This window comes from Haliotis cracherodii, unplaced genomic scaffold (assembly GCF_022045235.1).
Source record: "Haliotis cracherodii isolate W230 unplaced genomic scaffold, xgHalCrac1.p SCAF_10, whole genome shotgun sequence".
NCBI lineage: Eukaryota > Metazoa > Mollusca > Gastropoda > Lepetellida > Haliotidae > Haliotis > Haliotis cracherodii.
In genome coordinates this window covers 5,317,105-5,340,469 of record NW_027266265.1, presented here as the reverse complement: position 1 = coordinate 5,340,469, position 23,365 = coordinate 5,317,105, and the positions used below count along the sequence as shown (strand labels likewise).

The window sequence follows — 23,365 nt, the reverse complement described above, 5'->3', positions numbered from 1 at the left end:
CTTGTAACATGACTAATGGTCGTGAAATTGTCAGTCTTTTCATCGCAACAGCCCCTTGAAAAAGTAAAAGTATCGATATTTGACTTAAGATTCCATTGTGAAACTGGCTGTTTGATCTCTGAATTTCAACATTGTCAGGTTAGGAATATTAAACTGTAATAAATAACGAAGTATTGAGTTGTTTCAAATTTAAAGTTCTTAAGCTAAAATACGACGAGTTTCAGCTTGTGATTGAGTGAGTACGAAGGTACGCCGCTTTTAGCCATATTCCAGCAATATCATCAACCTTTGTCCCGATGTGGGGAAACGAAATCGGGTTTCGAAGTGACGAGCGGATGCTTTAACCATTAAGCTAACACGCACCCTATCCCGTAGGCGCCTCTTACGACAAGCGTGGGTTGCTGACAACATATTCTTCACAGGTCAGGAGCTACACGGCTAGATTACGAGTATCCAGTCTAATAATTACACATACAATTATACATATAATTCTACATATACGTCACTCTTAGCATCAATCCAACTATAGTAGAAAATGGGCTTGACACATCAAACCAAAGACCCAAGGTCGTAGAAGAAACGAGCTATCCCAAACGTTTGAGTGTGTGGGTATTGCCTTTCGGCGTTTCTAGCAATATTCAAGTAATATCACGGCGGGGACACCAGAAATGGGCTTCACTCATCGTACACATATGGAGAATCGAACCCGCGTCTTCGGCGTGACGAGCGAACACTTTAACCAACAGGCTACCACGCACACCTCCCGCCACTTTCTGATACATATGTACATGTCGTTGTTGATTTGGTAGATGTACCTGCTGTGCGTGATTCGTCAGTTGACGTTCGATGCATTGTTCAGAACATTATGACGTCCTCACAAGTTGAAGAGTATACTGACGTCAGCAATGTTTCCTTGGAGGTTTCGGTGTATAACATTTACTGTCTCCGTTAAACTATGGCTAAATATATAATTACCCAACTGTCGCCCCTGATGCCGTGCTACAAGCTCTCTCATGCATCCCTTTTAACCCGTCTGTACCTGAGACCAATGTTGCATATCTCCTCTGTTCAAAGTAACTTGTAAATGAAGACTTTCTAGACAATAATGTGAATAGTTACACATCAACGATCTAAACCGCTTTGATATAGTCAGGTTCTCTTAAAACGAAGACGCTCTGTGGGATGGTCTGCGGTTATGACTAGCGCCATAGTCTGGTAATCGGGAAACTGCGCGCTTATTCCTGCCTAGACTTCATCATGGACGGCATCGGCCTCACCGTCAACAGTTCTGTCTGGCGACTACTACTACTGCTGGTCCACGCTTGTCCACATCTCACGTGTATGTATATGGCTCACATGTTTACACTAAATATTGAAGCAGCTTTTGTTAGAAGAACTTCTCTTCTGAAGTAAGGAGTATGTTATAGTTGGACAAACGATCTAGCAGCTGTGTTTAAGGTGCGCGTTTATGTCTCTGCAAATCGTTTTATGTTGATCATAGGCACTGTAGTCCAGAAATAACTGTACGTTGCACATTTGTAACTCCGGTGTTTGATTTGATCCTTGAAAACAAATATGTTTTCATTTTAATCGTTCTGCAATGTAAAGAGGGTAAACTCCGTTAATAGTTGAGACGAGTTGTCGCGTATGACACGTGTTATAACTGACACGTTCAGGTCACATGTGGCACGTGTTCTACATGATATGTCGTGGCCACAAATGACACGTGTTATACATGACACGTTCTGACCACATGGCACGTGTTATACATGAAACGTTCTGATCACATGGCACGTGTTATACATGAAACGTTCTGAACACATGGCACGTGTTTTACATGACACGTTCTGACCTCATGGCACGTGTTATACATGACACGTTCTGACCACATGGCACGTGTTATACATTTCACGTTCTGACCTCATGGCACGTGTTATACATGACACGTTCTGACCTCATGGCACGTGTTATACATGACTCGTTCTGACCTCATGGCACGTGTTATACATTACACGTTCTGAACACATGGCACGTGTTATACATGAAACGTTCTTCCCAGATGGCACGTGTTATACATGACACGTTCTGACCACATGGCACGTGTTATACATGACACGTTCTGACCAGATGGCACGTGTTATACATGACACGTTCTGACCTGATGGCACGTGTTATACATGACACGTTCTGACCACATGGCACGTGTTATACATGTCACGTTCTGACCACATGGCACGTGTTATACATGTCACGTTCTGACCACATGGCACGTGTTATACAGGACACGTTCTTACCTCATGGCTCGTGTTATACATGACACGTCCTGACCACATGACACGTGTTATATAGACACGTTCTGACCACATGGCACGTGTTATACATGGCACGTTCTGACCACATGGCACATGTTATACAAGACACGTTCTGACCACATACTTATAATACACGACACATTCTGAAGCCATTTGACAAGTGAGTGTGGTACAATCGACCATGTGCTTTCTGAGAAGATTTCAAAGAACGTCATACGCCTCTTGCCCCCAAATCTTTGAATCGGGGGATATTTGAAACCAAATAAGCAACAATGCAAAAACAATGCATGCAAACACATCTCAACATTTTATTCTGACATGTGTTGAATTTGTATGCCCGTTGTTTCAAATGTACGGACAGTAAAGCTTATTTCCCTATATTTTTCCTTGTTTCCTTATTCGTTGCCATCAGTATATATATATTATGTACAGATAGCCGTGAGCTTTATGCTACACTGCTTTCAAATGACTGCAGGAGGCACGGGTGGCCCAGTCGTCTAAGGCGCCGCGATTCGCTGTGCAGAGTTGCGTCCCTTGGGCACACCAGAAACCTATGATTGTGGGTTCGAATCCCGGTTCGCCCCGATAATGTTTCTAGGTTTGTCAGCACCATACCCGTGCCCGTGGGTTTCACCGAAGTGGTCACGGTCTAAGACCTGCATCACTTCGGGCTTTCCTCCCACATGAAGCTGACACGCCGTGATATAACTGGAATACTGTTAAAAGCGGCGTTAAATCCAACTCACTCAAATGACTGCATGATGTATGCTGTGTGGTGTGTACTATTGACAGGGCGCTGTATCATGCATGTCGTCTGCGCACGTATAACCTGTTTATGGTACATTTTGTAAAACTGGGTCGTGTGCAGTACGTTAGTGTCTCATAGGCCCGAGTGAGTGAGTTTGGTTTAACGCCGCTTTTAACAGTATTCAAGTTATATCACGGCGTGTCAGCTTAATGTGGGAGGAAAGCCCGAAGTGATGCAGGTCTCAGACGTTTACCACTTCGGTGAAACCCACGAGCACGGGTATGGTGCTGACAAACCTAGAAACATAATCGGGGCGAACCGGGATTCGAACCCACAATCATAGGTTTCTGGCGTGCCTAAGGGACGCAACTCTGCACAACGAATCGCGGCGCCTTAGACGACTGGGCCACCCGTGCCCCCCTCATAGGCCCGAAGGCCACGTAGTTCATGTATGTTACGGCATGTTACTGTGTATAGTAATATGTGAAACTTAAATAAACTAATCTTCTTCATAATGGTAAGCTACCTGTGGAGGAACGTGGTCTTCACTGAGAGGCTCTATGACGTCACCTAGGTATCCGACTACCTACACCAGCGGCTCGACATGCATTTACAACATTACAACGCCCTCTACCGAGCAGAAGATACAGATGAGATATAACAAATTGGACACTGGCCTGCACGACGTGTTTCAGGTAGGATGTAGTTGAAGCTCCCCCTGCCATAATATATTATGTTGTGGTCGACTGTTCGGAGTCCGTCCTCGCGCGTCACGCTGGCAATTATTTGTGAAAAGTAAATTCGGGTAGATTTTTAAAAGGCAAAATGCTCGCTGAACATGTTCGATAAAATTAAAAGTTTGTTGAGTGAATAAAATCTCAAATTGTTCGGTTCCTTTCTGATATAGAAAATGTAAAACTTGCCCCTAACAAACATCCAGGCAGCCGCCTGTGCTTTTCTCCTTTTGGATTGGAGATTGACAAATTTAATTATTGATTGTTTTCTTACAAATAGCAAATGTTCTTTTCTTACATTGTGAAAGTTAATAATGATGGCTCAAGGTCGATAATTAGACAGTTCCTCCCGGAAGACAAGTGAAGGGCGATAATTAGATTGATTCTCACAGGAGATAGGTCAAGGTCATTGTAAGTTCCTCCTAAAAAACAGGTCAAGATCGATAATTAGACTGATCCTCACAGAAGACAGGTCAAGATCGATAATTAGAGTGATCCACCCGGAAGATAAGTGATGGCCGATTATTAGACAGTTCCTCCCAGAAGACAGGTCAAGGTCGATAATTAGACTGATCCTCACAGGAGACAGGTCAAGGTCGATCATTAGGCTGATCTTCACAGAAGACAGGTCAAGGTTGATAATTAGAGTGATCCAACCGGAAGATAAGTGGTGGTCGATTATTAGACAGTTCCTCCCGGAAGAAAGGTCAAGGTCGATAATTAAACTGATCCTCACAGTAGACAGGTCAAGGTCGATAATTAGGCTGATCCACACAGGAGACAGGTCAAGGTCGATAATTAAGACTGATCTTCACAGGAGACAGGTCAAGGTCGATAATTAGACAGTTCCTGCCGGAAGACAGGCCAAGGTCGGTAATTAGACTGATCCTCACAGGAGACAGCTCAAGGTCGATAATTAGACAGTTCCTCCCGGAAGACAAGTGAAGGTCGATAATTAGACTGATCCTCACAGGAGATAGGTCAAGGCCATTGTTAGTTCCTCCTAAAAAACAGGTCAAGATCGATAATTAGACTGATCCTCACAGAAGATAAGTGATGGTCGATTATTAGACAGTTCCTCCCGAAAGTCTGGTCAAGGTCGATAATTAGACTGATCCTCACAGGAGACAGGTCAAGGTCGATAATGAGACTGATCCTCACAGGAGACAGGTCAAGGTCGATAATTAAGACTGATCTTCACAGGAGACAGGTCAAGGTCGATAATGAGACTGATCCTCACAGGAGACAGGTCAAGGTCGATAAAGGCACCATCGTCATTCGTACTGTTGGGGCGGTCGGGTCAAGGTCGATAATTAGACTGATCCTCACAGTAGACAGGTCATGGTCGATAATTAGACTGATCCTCACAGAAGACAGGTCAGGGTCGATAATTAGACTGATCCTCTCAGAAGACAAGTGAAGGTCGATAATTAGACAGTTTCTTCCGGAAGACAGGTCAAGGTCGATAATTAGACTGATCCTCACAGGAGACAGGTCAAGGTCGATAATTAGACAGTTCCTCCAGGAAGATAAGTGTGGGTCGATAATTAAAACTGATCCTCATAGAAGACAGGTCAAGTTGGATAATTAGACAGTTCCCCCCGAAAGACAAGTTAAGATCGATAATTAGCCTGATCCTCACAGGAGACAGGTCATGGTCGATAATTAGGCTGATCATCACATAAGACAAGTCAAGGTCGATAACTAGACAGTTCCTCCCGGAAAACTATTGAAGGTCGATAATGAGACTGATCCTCACAGGAGATAGGTCAAGGTCGATAAAGGCGCCATCGTCATTCGTACTGTTGGGGCGGTCGGGTAGCCTAGTGGTTAAAGCGTTTGCTCGTCACGTCGAAGACCCGGGTTCGATTCCCGACATGAGTACAATGTGTAAAGCCCATTTCTGGTGTCCCCCGCAGTGATATTGCTGGAATATTGCTAAAAGCGGCGTAAAACCAAACTCACTCACTCACTCATTCGTACTGTTAAATGTTAAAAGTTAGTTCATAAGTATTACGAAATCACTCTAGAGCGAGACTCCATTTAGTGCAGCGGCATAGCCCTATATGTGAAATAATTGTGCATGATGTGAAACAAGCACCAAATTTGGCACACAGTTACTTTGATTTGCTGTTAACATTTTTGGATATGCATATCCAAAAATGTTTGCAACATATTAAAGTAACTGTGTGCCACATTTTGGTGCTTGTATCACAAAAAGCTGCCACCAATGTTAGATCGGGATATGACCCAGGTGACACAACAATGTTATCTTGAGTCAAGTTTGTTTATTCGGTTATATATTTGATAACAAGACATGTACGTGCGCAGCAGCACGCTCAACCAGATTAACGTCTAACCGTCATTCTCCCAGCAATATATAACCGAATAACAAACCCTGACTCGAGATATTACCGGTGTGTCATCTGGCCATATTCCGATCTGACAGTACCGACACCTCGCAAGCACTGCTTGGGCGTTTTGGGGATAACCTGATCTGCCTTTGATGGAGGTGAGGTGAGGTGAAACTTCGCGTCCAAGATTATTGCACTTATATAGTGACGTGCATGCACGTGTGTGTGTGTGTGTGTGTGTGTGGCTGCTTGTACTAGTCCGGACTGTTGCCGATTTATAGTGCTAGCTCACTGAGATACCGTGCCACAGTTTAACATGAATACCCCACTCAGACACAGTATACTGACTCTGAGCCGACCAGTCCTTGTTTTAGTCCCTTAATGTCGAGCGCCAGACAGGGTAACAACATGTACCATCTTTTAACGTCTTTTGGTATGACGCGGCCGGGGATCGAACCCCGGACCTTCCGCTCTCCGGGCAGACGCTCTACCACAAGACCACGGAGGCGGCGCCTTTGATGGACATATGAGAACATATACACGCGAATTAAAGCTGAGAAGAAGTGGTTTCTCCTGGCTGTCTACAATTGCAGTCTATGGTGCCGCGATTTGCTGTGCAGAGTTGCGTCCCTTGGGCACGCCAGAAACCTATGAATGTGGGCACGAATCCCGGTTCGAATCCCGCCCCAATTATGTTTCTTGGTTTGTCAGTACCATACCCGTGCTCGTGGGTTTCACCGAAGTGGTAAACATCTAAGACCTGCATCACTTCGGGCTTTCCTGTGGTAAACGTCTGAGACCTGCATCACTTCGGGCTTTCCTCCCACATTAAGCTGACAGGCCGTGATATAACTTGAATACTGTTAAAAGCGGCGTTAAACCGAACTGACTCACTCACTACAATTGCAGCGGGGAGACTATTAGTGCAATTGTCTTAGGCGCCGTGATGTATTGTGGGTCTCTTAGGACTTCCAGAATTCTATAATCTTGGGTTCGAATTCCAAATTCGCCATAATAATGATTCTTGATTTGCCAGCACTTGACGAGTGCTCGTGTTTTCTTTTTCCTAAAGTGCAAAACGTCAAAAACATGCATCACTTCCGGTTTTCCTCCCACCATCCCTCACTCGGTTACAGGTAGAGAATTCCTCCAGCCAGACGATCTTCAGACGGGGAGGGAAGACAGGCTATGGCACGGTGCCCCCCGCAGCGTCTTACTTAGTCACGTTCATTAGAAAAACCCGGAGTTACTTCCATGGATTCCATGCGACCTGGGTCGGTCAGTACTCTTTCTAATAACCTTTCTTGTCACATAAGATGAAAGTGGTTCCCAACTAATGTGAACAAAGACATAGTGAAACAGGGGCGGTGGCGTAGTCTAGTGGTAAGAACGGTCGCTCGACACGCCGAAGGTCTAGATTCGATTCCCCACATGGGTACAACGTATGAAACCCATTTCTGGTGTCCCCCGCTGTGATTTTTCTGGAATATGGCTAAAAACGGCGTAAGACCATACTAAATACTTAATGTTGCTTTACTCGGCCACCTATTGCATTAATCAATCTTAATGTTGCTTTACTCGGCAACCCATTGCATTAATGAATCTTAATGTTGCTTTACTCGGCCACCATTTGCATTAATCAATCTTAATGTTGCTTTACTCGGCAACCCATTGCATTAATGAATCTTAATGTTGCTTTACTCGGCAACCCATTGCATTAGTCAATCTTAATGTTGCTTTACTCGGCCACCATTTGCATTAATCAATCTTAATGTTGCTTTACTCGGCCACCATTTGCATTAATCAATCTTAATGTTGCTTTACTCGGCAACCCATTGCATTAATGAATCTTAATGTTGCTTTACTCGGCCACCATTTGCATTAATCAATCTTAATGTTGCTTTACTCGGCAACCCATTGCATAAGTCAATCTTAATGTTGCTTTACTCGGCCACCATTTGCATTAATCAATCTTAATGTTGCTTTACTCGGCAACCCATTGCATAAGTCAATCTTAATGTTGCTTTACTCGGCCACCATTTGCATTAATCAATCTTAATGTTAATTTACTCGGCAACCCATTGCATTAGTCAATCTTAATGTTGCTTTACTCGGCCACCTATTGCATTAATGAATCTCAATGCTGCTTTACTCGGTCTTCCTGTTGCATCACTCGGTATTCATGATGCTTTACTCGATTTTCTTATTGCTTTACCCGATCTTCCCATTGCTTTACTCGGTCTCCCTGTTGTTCTACACGGTCTTCCTGTTGCTTTACTCCGTCTTCCTGCTGCTTTATTCGGTCTTCCTGTTGCATTGTTCGGTCTTCCTGTTGCTTTACTCGGTCTTCCTGTTGCTTTACTCGGTCTCCCTGTTGCTTTACTCGGTCTTCCTGTTGCTTTACTCGGTCTCCCTGTTGCTTTACTCGGTCTTCCTGTTGCTTTACTCGGTCTCCCTGTTGCTTTACTCGGTCTTCCTGTTGCTTTACTCGGTCTTCCTGTTGCTTTACTCGGTATTCCTGTTGCTTTACTCGGTCTTTCTGTTGCATCACTCGGTCTTCGTGATGCTTTATTCGATTTTCTTATTGCTTTACCTGATCTTCCCATTGCTTTACTCGGTCTCCCTGTTGCTCTACTCGGTCTTCCTGTTGCTTTACTCGGTCTTCCTGTTGTCTTCTTGCTGCTTTACTCGACCTCCCTATTGCTTGACTCGACCTCGCTGTTGCATTACTCGGTCTTCCTCTTGCATTACTCGGTCTTCCTACTGCTTTACTCGATCTCCCTGTTGCCCTGCACATACAACAAAGCCTGGAGAACAGGAAATACAATATATGGTGAAGTGATGTTTTATTACAATTATCACATTATAATCATCCATTTCACATTGGCTGCTAAATGATGAACTGAAAGCAAGTAATTAACATTGTAACATTGTAATTAGGTGAGAAGTCACATTGGTGTTTGGCGTTACGGTCAATAACGTAAGGATAACATTTATGGATGAACAACTTCTTTATTACAATTAAGAGCGACGTTTCGGTGTAGGTTCTAACACCGTTATCAAGCAAGTGATATACAGAGTGTGGTTGACAAGTATATATATGCAGGTAGGGGGCAGTGTTTATACAGTGTTTATACAGTCGTAGTTGGGTACAAACCAGTTAGGCAGCTAATAATCTTATAAATTGGCTTCAAGGGGCGAAATGACAGGTCCAATACATATTAATACACATATTAATGAGTACACCAAGACGGTTCGGCATACGACTATACAAAACTAAATCCCAAATCTACACAAAGCCGTGTTCACACTGAAAGGAAAGAAAGAGAAAGTAGGCCTCTCAGTCCTCAAACTAGGTCACAAAAGACACTATGAGAAGATATTGCCATTCTTGCAATCAACCCATTGCTCACTTGTAACTGGAATGTCAAGACCATAACCAAGCCCAGGCTTAGTTAAAAGTAAGGTCCTCCATCTGTCGTTGATCTAAAGCCAAGGGATGCAATAGCGAAGGCCAAACTTACTCTTTTTATGACAGTTGAGCAGGTAGTCGAACGTATATAAAAAAATAAAAAAATTAAGAAATCAAAGAATATCAGTACGAAAACGGAAATCCTACCGATACGCGAAAACTCCGAATAGATATACGTACCTGACTCATACACAGAGGTCCCAAAGAGGGGCAGGTCAGCCGTAATTACAACGACTTAGAGCAACAACAACGCGGATGTCCAAACAAGGAGAACTTATACACGCTGTTACATAAATGTACACATACATAGTTCCTACGTTCTGTCTGTCACACGCCATTCAAAGTAGTTTAATGTATACTAGGCCTTCAAGCGTGGTATATCTGTCCTTTTAATTTCTGACATTTCCCCACGTGGACAATACGCCATACTGACATTTCCCCACATGGCAAATACTCTAAACTGACATTTACCCACATGGACAATACTCTAAACTGACATTTACCCACATGGACAATACTCTAAACTGACATTTACCCACATGGACAATACCCCAAACTGACATTTACCCACATGAACAATACCCCAAACTGACATTTACCCACATGAACAATACTCCATACTGACATTTACCCACATGGAAAATACTCCATACTGACATTTACCCACATGGACAATGCCCCAAACTGACATTTACCCACATGGACAATACTCCATACTGACATTTACCAACATGGACAATACTCCATACTGACATTTACCCACATGGACAATACCCCATACTGACATTTACCCACATGGACAATACCCCATACTGACATTTACCCACATGGACAATACTGTAAACTGACATTTACCCACATGGACAATACTCCATACTGACATTTACCAACATGGACAATACTCCATACTGACATTTACCCACATGGACAATACCCCAAACTGACATTTACCCACATGGACAATACTCCATACTGACATTTACCCACATGGACAATGCCCCAAACTGACATTTACCCACATGGACAATACTCCATACTGACATTTACCAACATGGACAATACTCCATACTGACATTTACCCACATGGACAATACTCCATACTGACATTTACCCACATGAACAATACCCCATACTGACATTTACCCACATGGACAATACCCCATACTGACATTAACCCACATGGACAATACCCCATACTGACATTTACCCACATGGACAATACTCCATACTGACATTAACCCACATGGACAATACTCTAAACTGACATTTACCCACATGGACAATACCCAAACTGACATTTACCCACATGGACAATACTCCATACTGACATTAACCCACATGGACAACACTCCATACTGACATTTACCCACATGGACAATACTCCATACTGACATTAACCCACATGGAAAATGCCCCAAACTGACATTTACCAACATGGACAATACTCCATACTGACATTTACCAACATGGACAATACTCCATACTGACATTTACCCACGTGGACAATACTCCATACTGACATTTACCCACATGAACAATACCCCATACTGACATTTACCCACATGGACAATACCCCATACTGACATTAACCCACATGGACAATACCCCATACTGACATTTACCCACATGGGCAATACTCCATACTGACATTAACCCACATGGACAATACTCTAAACTGACATTTACCCACATGGACAATACCCAAACTGACATTTCCCCACATGGACAATACTCCATACTGACATTAACCCACATGGACAACACTCCATACTGACATTTACCCACATGGACAATACTCCATACTGACATTAACCCACATGGACAATGCCCCAAACTGACATTTACCCACATGGACAATACTCCATACTGACATTTACCAACATGGACAATACTCCATACTGACATTTACCAACATGGACAATACTCCATACTGACAGTTACCCACATGAACAATACCCCATACTGACATTTACCCACATGGACAATACCCCAAACTGACATTTACCCACATGAACAATACTCCATACTGACATTTACCCACATGGAAAATACTCCATACTGACATTTACCCACATGGACAATGCCCCAAACTGACATTTACCCACATGGACAATACTCCATACTGACATTTACCAACATGGACAATACTCCATACTGACATTTACCCACATGGACAATACTCCATACTGACAGTTACCCACATGAACAATACCCCATACTGACATTTACCCACATGGACAATACCCCATACTGACATTAACCCACATGGACAATACCCCATACTGACATTTACCCACATGGACAATACTCCATACTGACATTAACCCACATGGACAATACTCTAAACTGACATTTACCCACATGGACAATACCCAAACTGACATTTACCCACATGGACAATACTCCATACTGACATTAACCCACATGGACAACACTCCATACTGACATTTACCCACATGGACAATACTCCATACTGACATTAACCCACATGGACAATGCCCCAAACTGACATTTACCAACATGGACAATACTCCATACTGACATTTACCAACATGGACAATACTCCATACTGACATTTACCCACGTGGACAATACTCCATACTGACATTTACCCACATGAACAATACCCCATACTGACATTTACCCACATGGACAATACCCCATACTGACATTAACCCACATGGACAATACCCCATACTGACATTTACCCACATGGACAATACTCCATACTGACATTAACCCACATGGACAATACTCTAAACTGACATTTACCCACATGGACAATACCCAAACTGACATTTACCCACATGGACAATACTCCATACTGACATTTACCCACATGAACAATACCCCATACTGACATTTACCCACATGGACAATACCCCATACTGACATTAACCCACATGGACAATACCCCATACTGATATTTACCCACATGGACAATACTCCATACTGACATTAACCCACATGGACAATACTCTAAACTGACATTTACCCACATGGACAATACCCAAACTGACATTTACCCACATGGACAATACTCCATACTGACATTAACCCACATGGACAACACTCCATACTGACATTTACCCACATGGACAATACTCCATACTGACATTAACCCACATGGACAATGCCCCAAACTGACATTTACCCACATGGACAATACTCCATACTGACATTTACCAACATGGACAATACTCCATACTGACATTTACCCACATGGACAATACTCCATACTGACATTTACCCACATGAACAATACCCCATACTGACATTTACCCACATGGACAATACCCCATACTGACATTTACTCACATGGACAATACTGTAAACTGACATTTACCCACATGAACAATACTCCATACTGACATTTACCAACATGGACAATACTCCATACTGACATTTACCCACATGGACAATACCCCAAACTGACATTTACCCACATGGACAATACTCCATACTGACATTTACCCACATGGACAATGCCCCAAACTGACATTTACCCACATGGACAATACTCCATACTGACATTTACCAACATGGACAATACTCCATACTGACATTTACCCACATGGACAATACTCCATACTGACATTTACCCACATGAACAATACCCCATACTGACATTTACCCACATGGACAATACCCCATACTGACATTAACCCACATGGACAATACCCCATACTGATATTGACCCACATGGACAATACTCCATACTGACATTAACCCACATGGACAATACTCTAAACTGACATTTACCCACATGGACAATACCCAAACTGACATTTACCCACATGGACAATACTCCATACTGACATTAACCCACATGGACAACACTCCATACTGACATTTACCCACATGGACAATACTCCATACTGACATTAACCCACATGGACAATGCCCCAAACTGACATTTACCCACATGGACAATACTCCATACTGACATTTACCAACATGGACAATACTCCATACTGACATTAACCCACATGGACAACACTCCATACTGACATTTACCCACATGGACAATACTCCATACTGACATTTACCCACATGGACAATACTCCATACTGACATTTACCCACATGGACAATACCCCATACTGACATTTACCCACATGGACAATACTCCATACTGACATTAACCCACATGGACAACACTCCATACTGACATTTCCCCACATGGACAATACTCCATACTGACATTAACCCACATGGACAACACTCCATACTGACATTTACCCACATGGACAATACTCCATACTGACATTAACCCACATGGACAATGCCCCAAACTGACATTTACCCACATGGACAATACTCCATACTGACATTTACCAACATGGACAATACTCCATACTGACATTTACCCACATGGACAATACTCCATACTGACATTTACCCACATGAACAATACCCCATACTGACATTTACCCACATGGACAATACTCCATACTGACATTAACCCACATGGACAATACCCCATACTGACATTTACCCACATGGACAATACTCCATACTGACATTAACCCACATGGACATTACTCTAAACTGACATTTACCCACATGGACAATACCCAAACTGACATTTACCCACATGGACAATACTCCATACTGACATTAACCCACATGGACAACACTCCATACTGACATTTACCCACATGGACAATACTCCATACTGACATTTACCCACATGGACAATACTCCATACTGACATTTACCCACATGGACAATACCCCATACTGACATTTACCCACATGGACAATACTCCATACTGACATTAACCCACATGGACAACACTCCATACTGACATTTACCCACATGGACAATACCCCATACTGACATTTACCCACATGGACAATACTCCATACTGACATTTACCCACATGGTCAATACTCTAAACTGACATTTACCCACATGGACAATACCCAAACTGACATTTACCCACATGGACAATACCCAATACTGACATTTACCCACATGGACAATACCCCATACTGACATTTACCAACATGGACAATGCCCCAAACTGACATTTACCCTCATGGACAACACTCCATACTGACATTTACCCACATGGACTTTGCTGCATACTGACATTAAAATGATATAATTTATACCACTGTTTTATTTACCATTTGACAAACTATAATAATATGAACATCCAAAGGAATCATCACAAGAAGCTGCAACAGATTCTAATCACGTTTGATCCTTGACATAGGACTGCCATTTCGCTATCTAGTTGGAAAATAAAGCAAATGGTTTCAAAACAACATCTTTATGACAGTATGATATAATCACGGAGCTCCTTCTCTACATTACGTAAGAGGGTTGTAGCAGTTGTAGCGCTAAGTCTATGTTAACATAAGAGGGTCACGGCAGTTGTAGCGCTAATGTTGTAAGTCTTTGTTAACGTAAGAAGGTCACGGCAGTTGGAGCGCAAAGTTTATGCTAACATAAAAGGATTACTGCAGTTGTAGCGCTAATGTTGTAAGTCTATGTTAACGTAAGAAGGTCACGGCAGTTGTAGCGCTAAGTCTGTCTAACGTAAGTGGGTCACGGCAGTTGTAGCGCTAAGTCTGTCTAACGTAAGTGGGTCACGGCAGTTGTAGCGCTAAGTCTGTCTAACGTAAGTGGGTCACGGCAGTTGTAGCGCTAAGTCTGTCTAACGTAAGTGGGTCACGGCAGTTGTAGCGCTAAGTCTGTCTAACGTAAGAAGGTCACGGCAGTTTTAGCGCTAAGTCTGTCTAACGTAAGTGGGTCACGGCAGTTGTAGCGACAAGTCTATCTAACGTAAGTGGGTCACGGCAGTTGTAGCGCTATGTCTGCCTAACGTAAGAAGGTCACGGCAGTTGTAGCGCTAAGTCTGTCTAACGTAAGTGGGTCACGGCAGTTGTAGCGCTAATGTTGTAAGTCTATGTTAACGTAAGAAGGTCACGGCAGTTGTAGTGCTAAGTCTGTCTAACGTAAGTGGGTCACGGCAGTTGTAGCGCTAATGTTGTAAGTCTATGTTAACGTCAGAAGGTCACGGCAGTTGTAGCGCTAAGTCTGTCTAACGTAAGTGGGTCACGGCAGTTGTAGCGCTAAGTCTGTCTAACGTAAGTGGGTCACGGCAGTTGTAGCGCTAATGTTGTAAGTCTATGTTAACGTAAGAAGGTCACGGCAGTTGTAGCGCTAAGTCTGTCTAACGTAAGTGGGTCACGGCAGTTGTAGCGACAAGTCTGTGTTAACGTAAGAAGGTCACGGCAGTTGTAGCGCTAATGTTGTAAGTCTATGTTAACGTAAGAAGGTCACAGCAGTTGTAGCGCTAAGTATGTCTAACGTAAGTGGGTCACGGCTGTTGTAGCGCTAATGTTGTAAGTCTATGTTAACGTAAGAAGGTCACGGCAGTTGTAGCGCTAAGTCTGTCTAACGTAAGTGGGTCACGGCAGTTGTAGCGCTAAGTCTATCTAACGAAAGTGGGTCACGGCAGTTGTAGCGCTAAGTCTGTCTAACGTAAGTGGGTCACGGCTGTTGTAGCGCTAAGTCTGTTTAATGTAAGTGGGTCAGGGCCGTTGTAGCTCTACGTCTATGTTAGCGTTTAAGTGGGTCACGGCAGTTGTAGCGCTAAGTCTGTGTTAACGTTAAAGGATTATTGCGGTTGTAGCGCTGTCTGTGTTAAAATAAGAGGGTCGCGGCAGTTGTAGCGCTGATGTTGTAAGTCTATGTTAACGTCAGGGGGTCACGGCATTTGTTGCTCTATTAGTTTAAGCCAATGTTAACGCAAGAGGGTCGCGTACCGTTGTCGCCCTATTAGTGTAAGCCTATGTGAAACAAGTTATATATTTTATCTTCACAGAGTGTGGTGGGGACTGGACGAGCGACTCTGGCAGTTTTAGCTCACCTTACTACCCCTCTAGCTATTACAAGCTGGCTCATTGCAGCTACACGATCACTCCCAGCAGCGGCAACCAGATCCTCCTGACTATCGAAAAGCTCAATTTAGCAGTCGGACATTTTCTACAGGTAAATGTATGAATGATATCCACAGGCATGAAGGGGGCACGAGGGGGCCAGTCATCTAAGGCGCCGCGATTCGCTGCACAGAGTTGCGTCCCTTAGGCACGCCAGAAACCTATGATTGTGGGTTCGAATCCCGGTTCACCCCGATTATGTTTCTAGGTTTGTCAGTACCATACCCGTGTTCGTGGGTTTCACAGAAGTGGTAAACGTCTGAGACCTGCATCACTTCGGGCTTTCCTCCCACATTAAGCTGACACGCCGTGACATGACTGGAATACTGTTTAAAGCGGCGTTAAACCCAATTCACTCACTCACTCAATTGAGCTGAGGGTCCGCCATTTTGCACACGTCACTAAAATACACATTGTCATGCATGGTTCGATTTTACTGTATAAAACATGCACCAGTGCGCCTGGTTTTAAAATGATCAACGTAATATTTATGTCTACATGTACGAAGTGCATGTGAATAAAAATCAAATTTGTGTCGGACTGACCCTTACGTACTTTTTCCACACAACAATGATCTTTGAACACACTCAATATCATCTATGTACCATACTACATCTCTAATCCCCATGCTACTTGTAATTTGTCGTTCTTTCTCTAGCCTGACGAAATCAAACTGTAGGTTAGGTGCTCATGTTCCCCGGCCACTACGTTTTACAGCAATATTGTCATTAATTTATGTAATCTCATGACACAGTCATCAGAGGGCTGATATCATATTTATTTAGACCAGTTCATATTTCAACTTTGTAAAATTTATGGCACAAGGGTGCGAGTGAGTGAGTGAGTTTGGTTTTACGCCGCTTTTAGCAATATTCCAGCAATATCACGGCGGGGGACACCCGAAATGGGCTTCACACATTGTACCCATGTCGGGAATCGAACCCGGGTCTTCGGCGTGACGAGCGAACGCTTTAACCACTAGGCTACCCGACCGCCCCTGGGACCAGGGTGCAACATGGTTTTGTCTGGTGCAACTATGTTTTAACGTCAACATGCACCTGATGCAGGTTAAATCCTTAAATTCCTTAAATCGCGCCCTGTCGAGGTAAAGAAGGGTTAATGGTTTCCCCGAAGCTACTCTTGACAATCTATTGATCTTGATTTAGCTTGATGTCGATGACGTCATGAACCAGCATCAGTGTCTGTTTCAGGTGAGAGATGGAATGGGGCGCAGTCTGGCCAACCTGACAGGAATTATGGCGCTCTATCACTTTGGACCATCCTCCTCCTTCACTGCAGAATTCAAGACATTTTGTTGTGGCACAAGCACAGGATTCCACGCAACATGGCAAGGTAGGCACACGTGGTTCCACGCCATCATCACGGAATTCCAAGCAACGTGGCAAGGTTTCCACGCAAAGGGGGGAGGTAGGTACACGTTTAACCACGCCTATCAGCACAGGTTTCCACGGAAAGGGGGGAGGTAGAAACACGTTTAACACGCCTGTCAGCACAGGTTTCCACGGAAAGGGGGGAGGTAGAAACACGTTTAACCACGCCTGTCAGCACAGGTTTCCACGCAAAGGGGGGAGGTAGGTACACGTTTAACCACGCCTACCAGCACAGGATTCCACGCAAAGGGGCAAGTAGGTACACGTTTAACCACGCTTACCAGCACAGGATTCCACGCAAAGGGGCAAGTAGGTACACGTTTAACCACGCTTACCAGCACAGGATTCCACGCAAAGGGGCAAGTAGGTACACGTTTAACCACGCCTTCCAGCACAGGATTCCACGCAAAGGGGCAAGGTGGGTACACGTTTAACCACGCCTTCCAGCACAGGATTCCACGCAAAGGGGCAAGTAGGTACACGTTTAACCACGCCTTCCAGCACAGGATTCCACGCAAAGGGGCAAGGTGGGTACACGTTTAACCACGCCTTCCAGCACAGGATTCCACGCAAAGGGGCAAGTAGGTACACGTTTAACCACGCCTTCCAGCACAGGATTCCACGCAAAGGGGCAAGGTGGGTACACGTTTAACCACGCCTTCCAGCACAGGATTCCACGCAAAGGGGCAAGTAGGTACACGTTTAACCACGCCTTCCAGCACAGGATTCCACGCAAAGGGGCAAGGTGGGTACACGTTTAACCACGCCTTCCAGCACAGGATTCCACGCAAAGGGGCAAGTAGGTACACGTTTAACCACGCCTTCCAGCACAGGATTCCACGCAAAGTGGCAAGGTGGGTACACGTTTAACCACGCCTTCCAGCACAGGATTCCACGCAAAGGGGCAAGTAGGTACACGTTTAACCACGCTTACCAGCACAGGATTCCACGCAAAGGGGCAAGGTGGGTACACGTTTAACCACGCCTTCCAGCACAGGATTCCACGCAAAGGGGCAAGGTGGGTACACGTTTAACCACGCCTACCAGCACAGGATTCCACGCAAAGGGGCAAGTAGGTACACGTTTAACCACGCCTGTCAGCACAGGATTCCACGCAAAGGGGCAAGTAGGTACACGTTTAACCACGCTTACCAGCACAGGATTCCACGCAAAGGGGCAAGTAGGTACACGTTTAACCACGCCTGTCAGCACAGGATTCCACGCAAAGGGGCAAGTAGGTACACGTTTAACCACGCCTGTCAGCACAGGATTCCACGCAAAGGGGCAAGTAGGTACACGTTTAACCACGCTTACCAGCACAGGATTCCACGCAAAGGGGCAAGTAGGTATACGTTTAACCACGCCTTTTAGCACAGGATTCCACGCAAAGGGGCAAGTAGGTACACGTTAAACCACGCCTTTTAGCACAGGATTCCACGGATGCACATTGAACGTTTTGGATACCTGTCGCTGAGTTCCACCAGCATGCCATAAGCCCGTGGGCGTTCATCACGTTGTAGCCAATCCCAATCTGGTCACAGATACGGTTTTCAAGCAACAGTCGAATGTTCAGTGTTGCTGTGGAAAATGATTACTAACAACACTAATGGCTCAGCGCTGTTTGACAACCATACAATACACGGTCGTGCCAAATTAAGAATGACCCGACTACCCACGTGCTCGGAGAAACTGCATGATACCCGTGCAATGTCTCGGAAACCGTTCTGTCTTTGCAAGTCGTTTTTCAAAGCGGATCTTTCTCCTGACGACCTATGATAACATTAACATTTAATGATCCCCTATTTTTAGAGTATATGTGCTTCTTCTTTGCAGCAGTTATTTTCTTGTCAGTAGGTCATTATATCATGATGATGATATATATGATGATGATTCATATATTAACAAGGTTATATGTATGTCATGGAGAAACCACTCGAATCCGTTGATTCAACTTCCTAAATGAACAGATTCGAGTAAATGTCTCCGTCTTAAACAAATGATATGGTTGATATCTATTTATTTTGGCATAATTAGTAGCGTGATGTCACCATATTGACTCTACTATAGTGAGTGAGTTTGGTTTAACGCCGCTTTTAACAGTATTACTGTTATATCGCGGTGTGTCAGCATAATGTGGGAGGAAAGCCCGTGATGCAGGACTAGACGTTGACCACTTCGGTGAAACCCACGAGCACGGGTATGGTTCTGACAAACCTAGAAACATAATCGGGGCGAACCGGGATTCGAACCCTAAATCATATATTTCTGGCGTGCCCAAGGGACGCAACTCTGCACAGCGAATCGCGGCGCCTTAGACGACAGGGCCACCCGTGCCCCCTCACTCTAATGTAATCCCCAGTAACAGACTGCACGGAGGAACGGAGAGACTACCAAATGTAACTCTATAAATGCTGAATAATATTTGTGTAATATTTGAGTATTAATGGTAGAATACTAGTTTATTAAAAGAGGTTTTACAAAATAGTATATCACTGGAGGTTTTTGGCAGCGAAAAGGTACACATCTTTTTAACGTCATTAATTAGAATCAATTGCTGGGTTATCACGCAGCTTGCCGCCTTTCCTTGCCTCTCAGTAATATCATTGAACAATGCGGTGAAGCTATGAAAATATCTTCAGCAACCCATGCTTGCCGTAAAAGGTGACTCTGCTTGTCGTCAGAGGCGATTAACGGGATGGGGTGGTCAGGCTCGCTGTCTTGTTTGATGCATGTCATCGTATCTCAATTACGTGGATCGATGCTCATGATGTCAATCACTGGATTTATGGCCCAGACTCGATTATTTACAGTCCGCCGTCATATAGCTGGGATATTGGCGAGTGCGGCGTTAAACAACAAACAAACAAAACTATGCAAAGACATATCCGTGGCACCACTTGCTAACGTACACTGCCTTCGGTAAGAGGAACCTTATACTGAGCATTTATACTTTCGCATCACTACCTTCGCTTTCTGCAAGTCGACCCTGTGTTTTGTAAAGCGAATTTTTCAGACAATGCTTATTTACAGCTGTACAACCAGAAAAAGCCACGCCCCCAGCATCTGGTCAAACCATTCTCGGCATGTCGGCATTTTCGGCATTTTCCAACATGTCGGCTTGTGTACCACGGAAGTTCACGACAGTCTCCTCGGACGGACTCGGCCTCTCGTGTACCATTCGGGAGAAGATGGCGACGTGGGATTGTATGAATGCCTGCATGGCGGAACCGTCATGCTCCTACTTCTCCAACTGGAGAGGGTCCTGCGCGCTCCTCCGACAAGACAACGCCTCCAGCCAGCCTCTCCCGTCTACACTATTCAACATTAAAGATTTCACCGGTTAAATGAGTGGCCGCCATTATTGAGGTTGCGGCTGGGATTTGTTTGGAAACTAGATATTGTTTCAGCTACAGCTGCAAGACCTGATACTTTTTAATTATTAGTTTTTTAATTCAATAGTCTGAAGCATTTATAATTTTTTAAGAGTTTATCTGGTACAATTTATTTTTTTCGATAAAATCCCAGCAGAGGATCTGTACTGCAGAGCAAAAGAAAGCATACACCCATGTTTGGTGATGGCTAAAGTGAAACAAACAAAAAACGGTTATACGATGGTGATGTATTTGATACGGGTATCATAGGCGATATCACATGCATCATAGCAATGAGTATCCCACAATTTGTGACGTGCACATGACGTCACAAGGAACATCGGAATCGCAATTTCAAATCCAATTTACAAGTGTGATTTCTTTTGCCCGGGCGTATACAATTCTAGTTTCAGGAACTCGTACGATGTGGGAAGGTGGATAGGGCGTTATCACGCGCGTGAAACAAGAAACAGGACCGAAAATGTCAAGCATACATTAATTATTAGAATTATCATTATATTTAAGACACACAGATGCTTAAAGGAAACGCAAAGTGGTTTCACTTGTTGCGTTCTGAAAGCTGCCGACCAACAGAGTGAGTTGCAATATTCAAGCAATATCACAGTGAAGGCACACGAGAAATATACCCATTTGACAATCAAACCCGAGTCATAAGCGAGACTAGACAACCTTTAACTTTCAACCGGGTAATGTTATGGCAAGATTGGCTGGTTACCATTGTGAGCCAACACGAGCATCTTCCACGAAAATAATACATGAGCTTCGGAAGTCAACCCGTGATGATCCCAGGGCATTCGTCACCACTCGCCTCTTTCCGTAACCGCTATTCGGCTTGTCCCGGAATAACACGAGTTGGGCACGAATGGATCCCAGGGTAGAACAGATGCCCAGCCACCTTTGTTTGTCGTAACAGGTCTTACGACAGCGCGATACAATATACCCATTTCTGTTTAGAGTAAATTGTGAAAATGTATTCAAATTGTATGTGCGAAGAAAATCAGCTGTAAATATTCTTAAATCACTTTTAAATGTGAAATATTTCATGTTATTAAGAATTTACTTAAATATTCTTGGCGTTTATGGAGATATATAAAACTAGGTAAAACCCGACGTAGTACACGGTGTAAATCAACGTCGATATGATTAAAAACGAAAATAATTTTTTTTTATAATACTAAAATAATAATAATAAAGTGCAGCCTGGGATACAATTGTTTGGGTAAGGGGTGCAGTGAGCGATCGCAACTCCGGTATTATAGTAAGTACCTTCAGCTTTGTTCGCAGAGCTGTATGTTTTAAATGTTAGGTTTTGATACCAGCTCTTAGTTGTTTTTAGTCATGGATTTCTCCAGGCACTTTTTGTCTAGTTCACCATCTATTTATATAATTAATTATCCGCTTGGCTTAAAATATACTGGTATTATATACGCACTGTTACAGAGCGAATAAAAGCGACATAGCTCTTTCCCTAGCCACAAGAAATCTCTGCTAAAATCAGAGTCGATTATACGAATCCGACTTTATCATGAGCATGTGTTTATGAATCACTATCAAAAAGTGATGATACCAGGCCTTCGAGAATAGGTCAGCGTATCCTGCCCCACCGGTTGCACCCGTCACAAACACATGCAAAGGTAAGTCAATAAAAAACACACGGAAATGTATGGTACACGTCAAAATAGTGAACAGCATCGGACATCATTTTTGTCACCCATGTGTCAAATTTGGAAATGTCATCCACGTGTCTTTCTTAAAATATTTTGAAACCTTCTCTGAGGCCTTGCATGTTGTAACCCTGATCAAACAACTTCTGAGCAAGAGTCGTATGACATCTTTGAAATCTTGGTAGAAAGAGTATGCTCGAGTGTATCTCAAAAGTCGTGAAATGTAAGCACCAAGGGTTGGAGGGGCAGGAATATCGCTCGACATGAAGGGAAAGTTGAAGTCCTCCCTCTTGGCATACAGTCTTGTGGAGAGTGTTCAGTCAGTCTGAATCGTTATGCATAG

The 23,365-nt window shown here is 43.8% G+C and overlaps 1 protein-coding gene across 1 annotated transcript; it reads left to right on the top strand.

The window, feature by feature from the left end:
* Window positions 1-1,216: 1,216 nt before the first annotated feature.
* Window positions 1,217-22,722, top strand: LOC139445613 (tolloid-like protein 2). Its single transcript, XM_071226780.1, has 6 exons — window positions 1,217-1,339; window positions 3,583-3,755; window positions 7,285-7,426; window positions 16,461-16,627; window positions 17,787-17,928; window positions 20,997-22,722. The coding sequence occupies exons 1-6, from the start codon at window positions 1,258-1,260 to the stop codon at window positions 21,308-21,310; spliced, it is 1,020 nt and encodes a 339-aa protein (XP_071082881.1). The 5' UTR covers window positions 1,217-1,257; the 3' UTR covers window positions 21,311-22,722.
* Window positions 22,723-23,365: the final 643 nt, after the last annotated feature.

Bases quoted from the DNA above. Each gene is read 5' to 3' on its own strand.
- LOC139445613 (XM_071226780.1), top strand. From the start codon at position 1,258: ATGGACGGCATCGGCCTCACCGTCAACAGTTCTGTCTGGCGACTACTA. The intron at 1,340-3,582 runs GTATGTATATGG...CATAATGGTAAG, and splicing joins CGCTTGTCCACATCTCACGT to CTACCTGTGGAGGAACGTGG. The intron at 17,929-20,996 runs GTAGGCACACGT...GCTTATTTACAG, and splicing joins ATTCCACGCAACATGGCAAG to CTGTACAACCAGAAAAAGCC.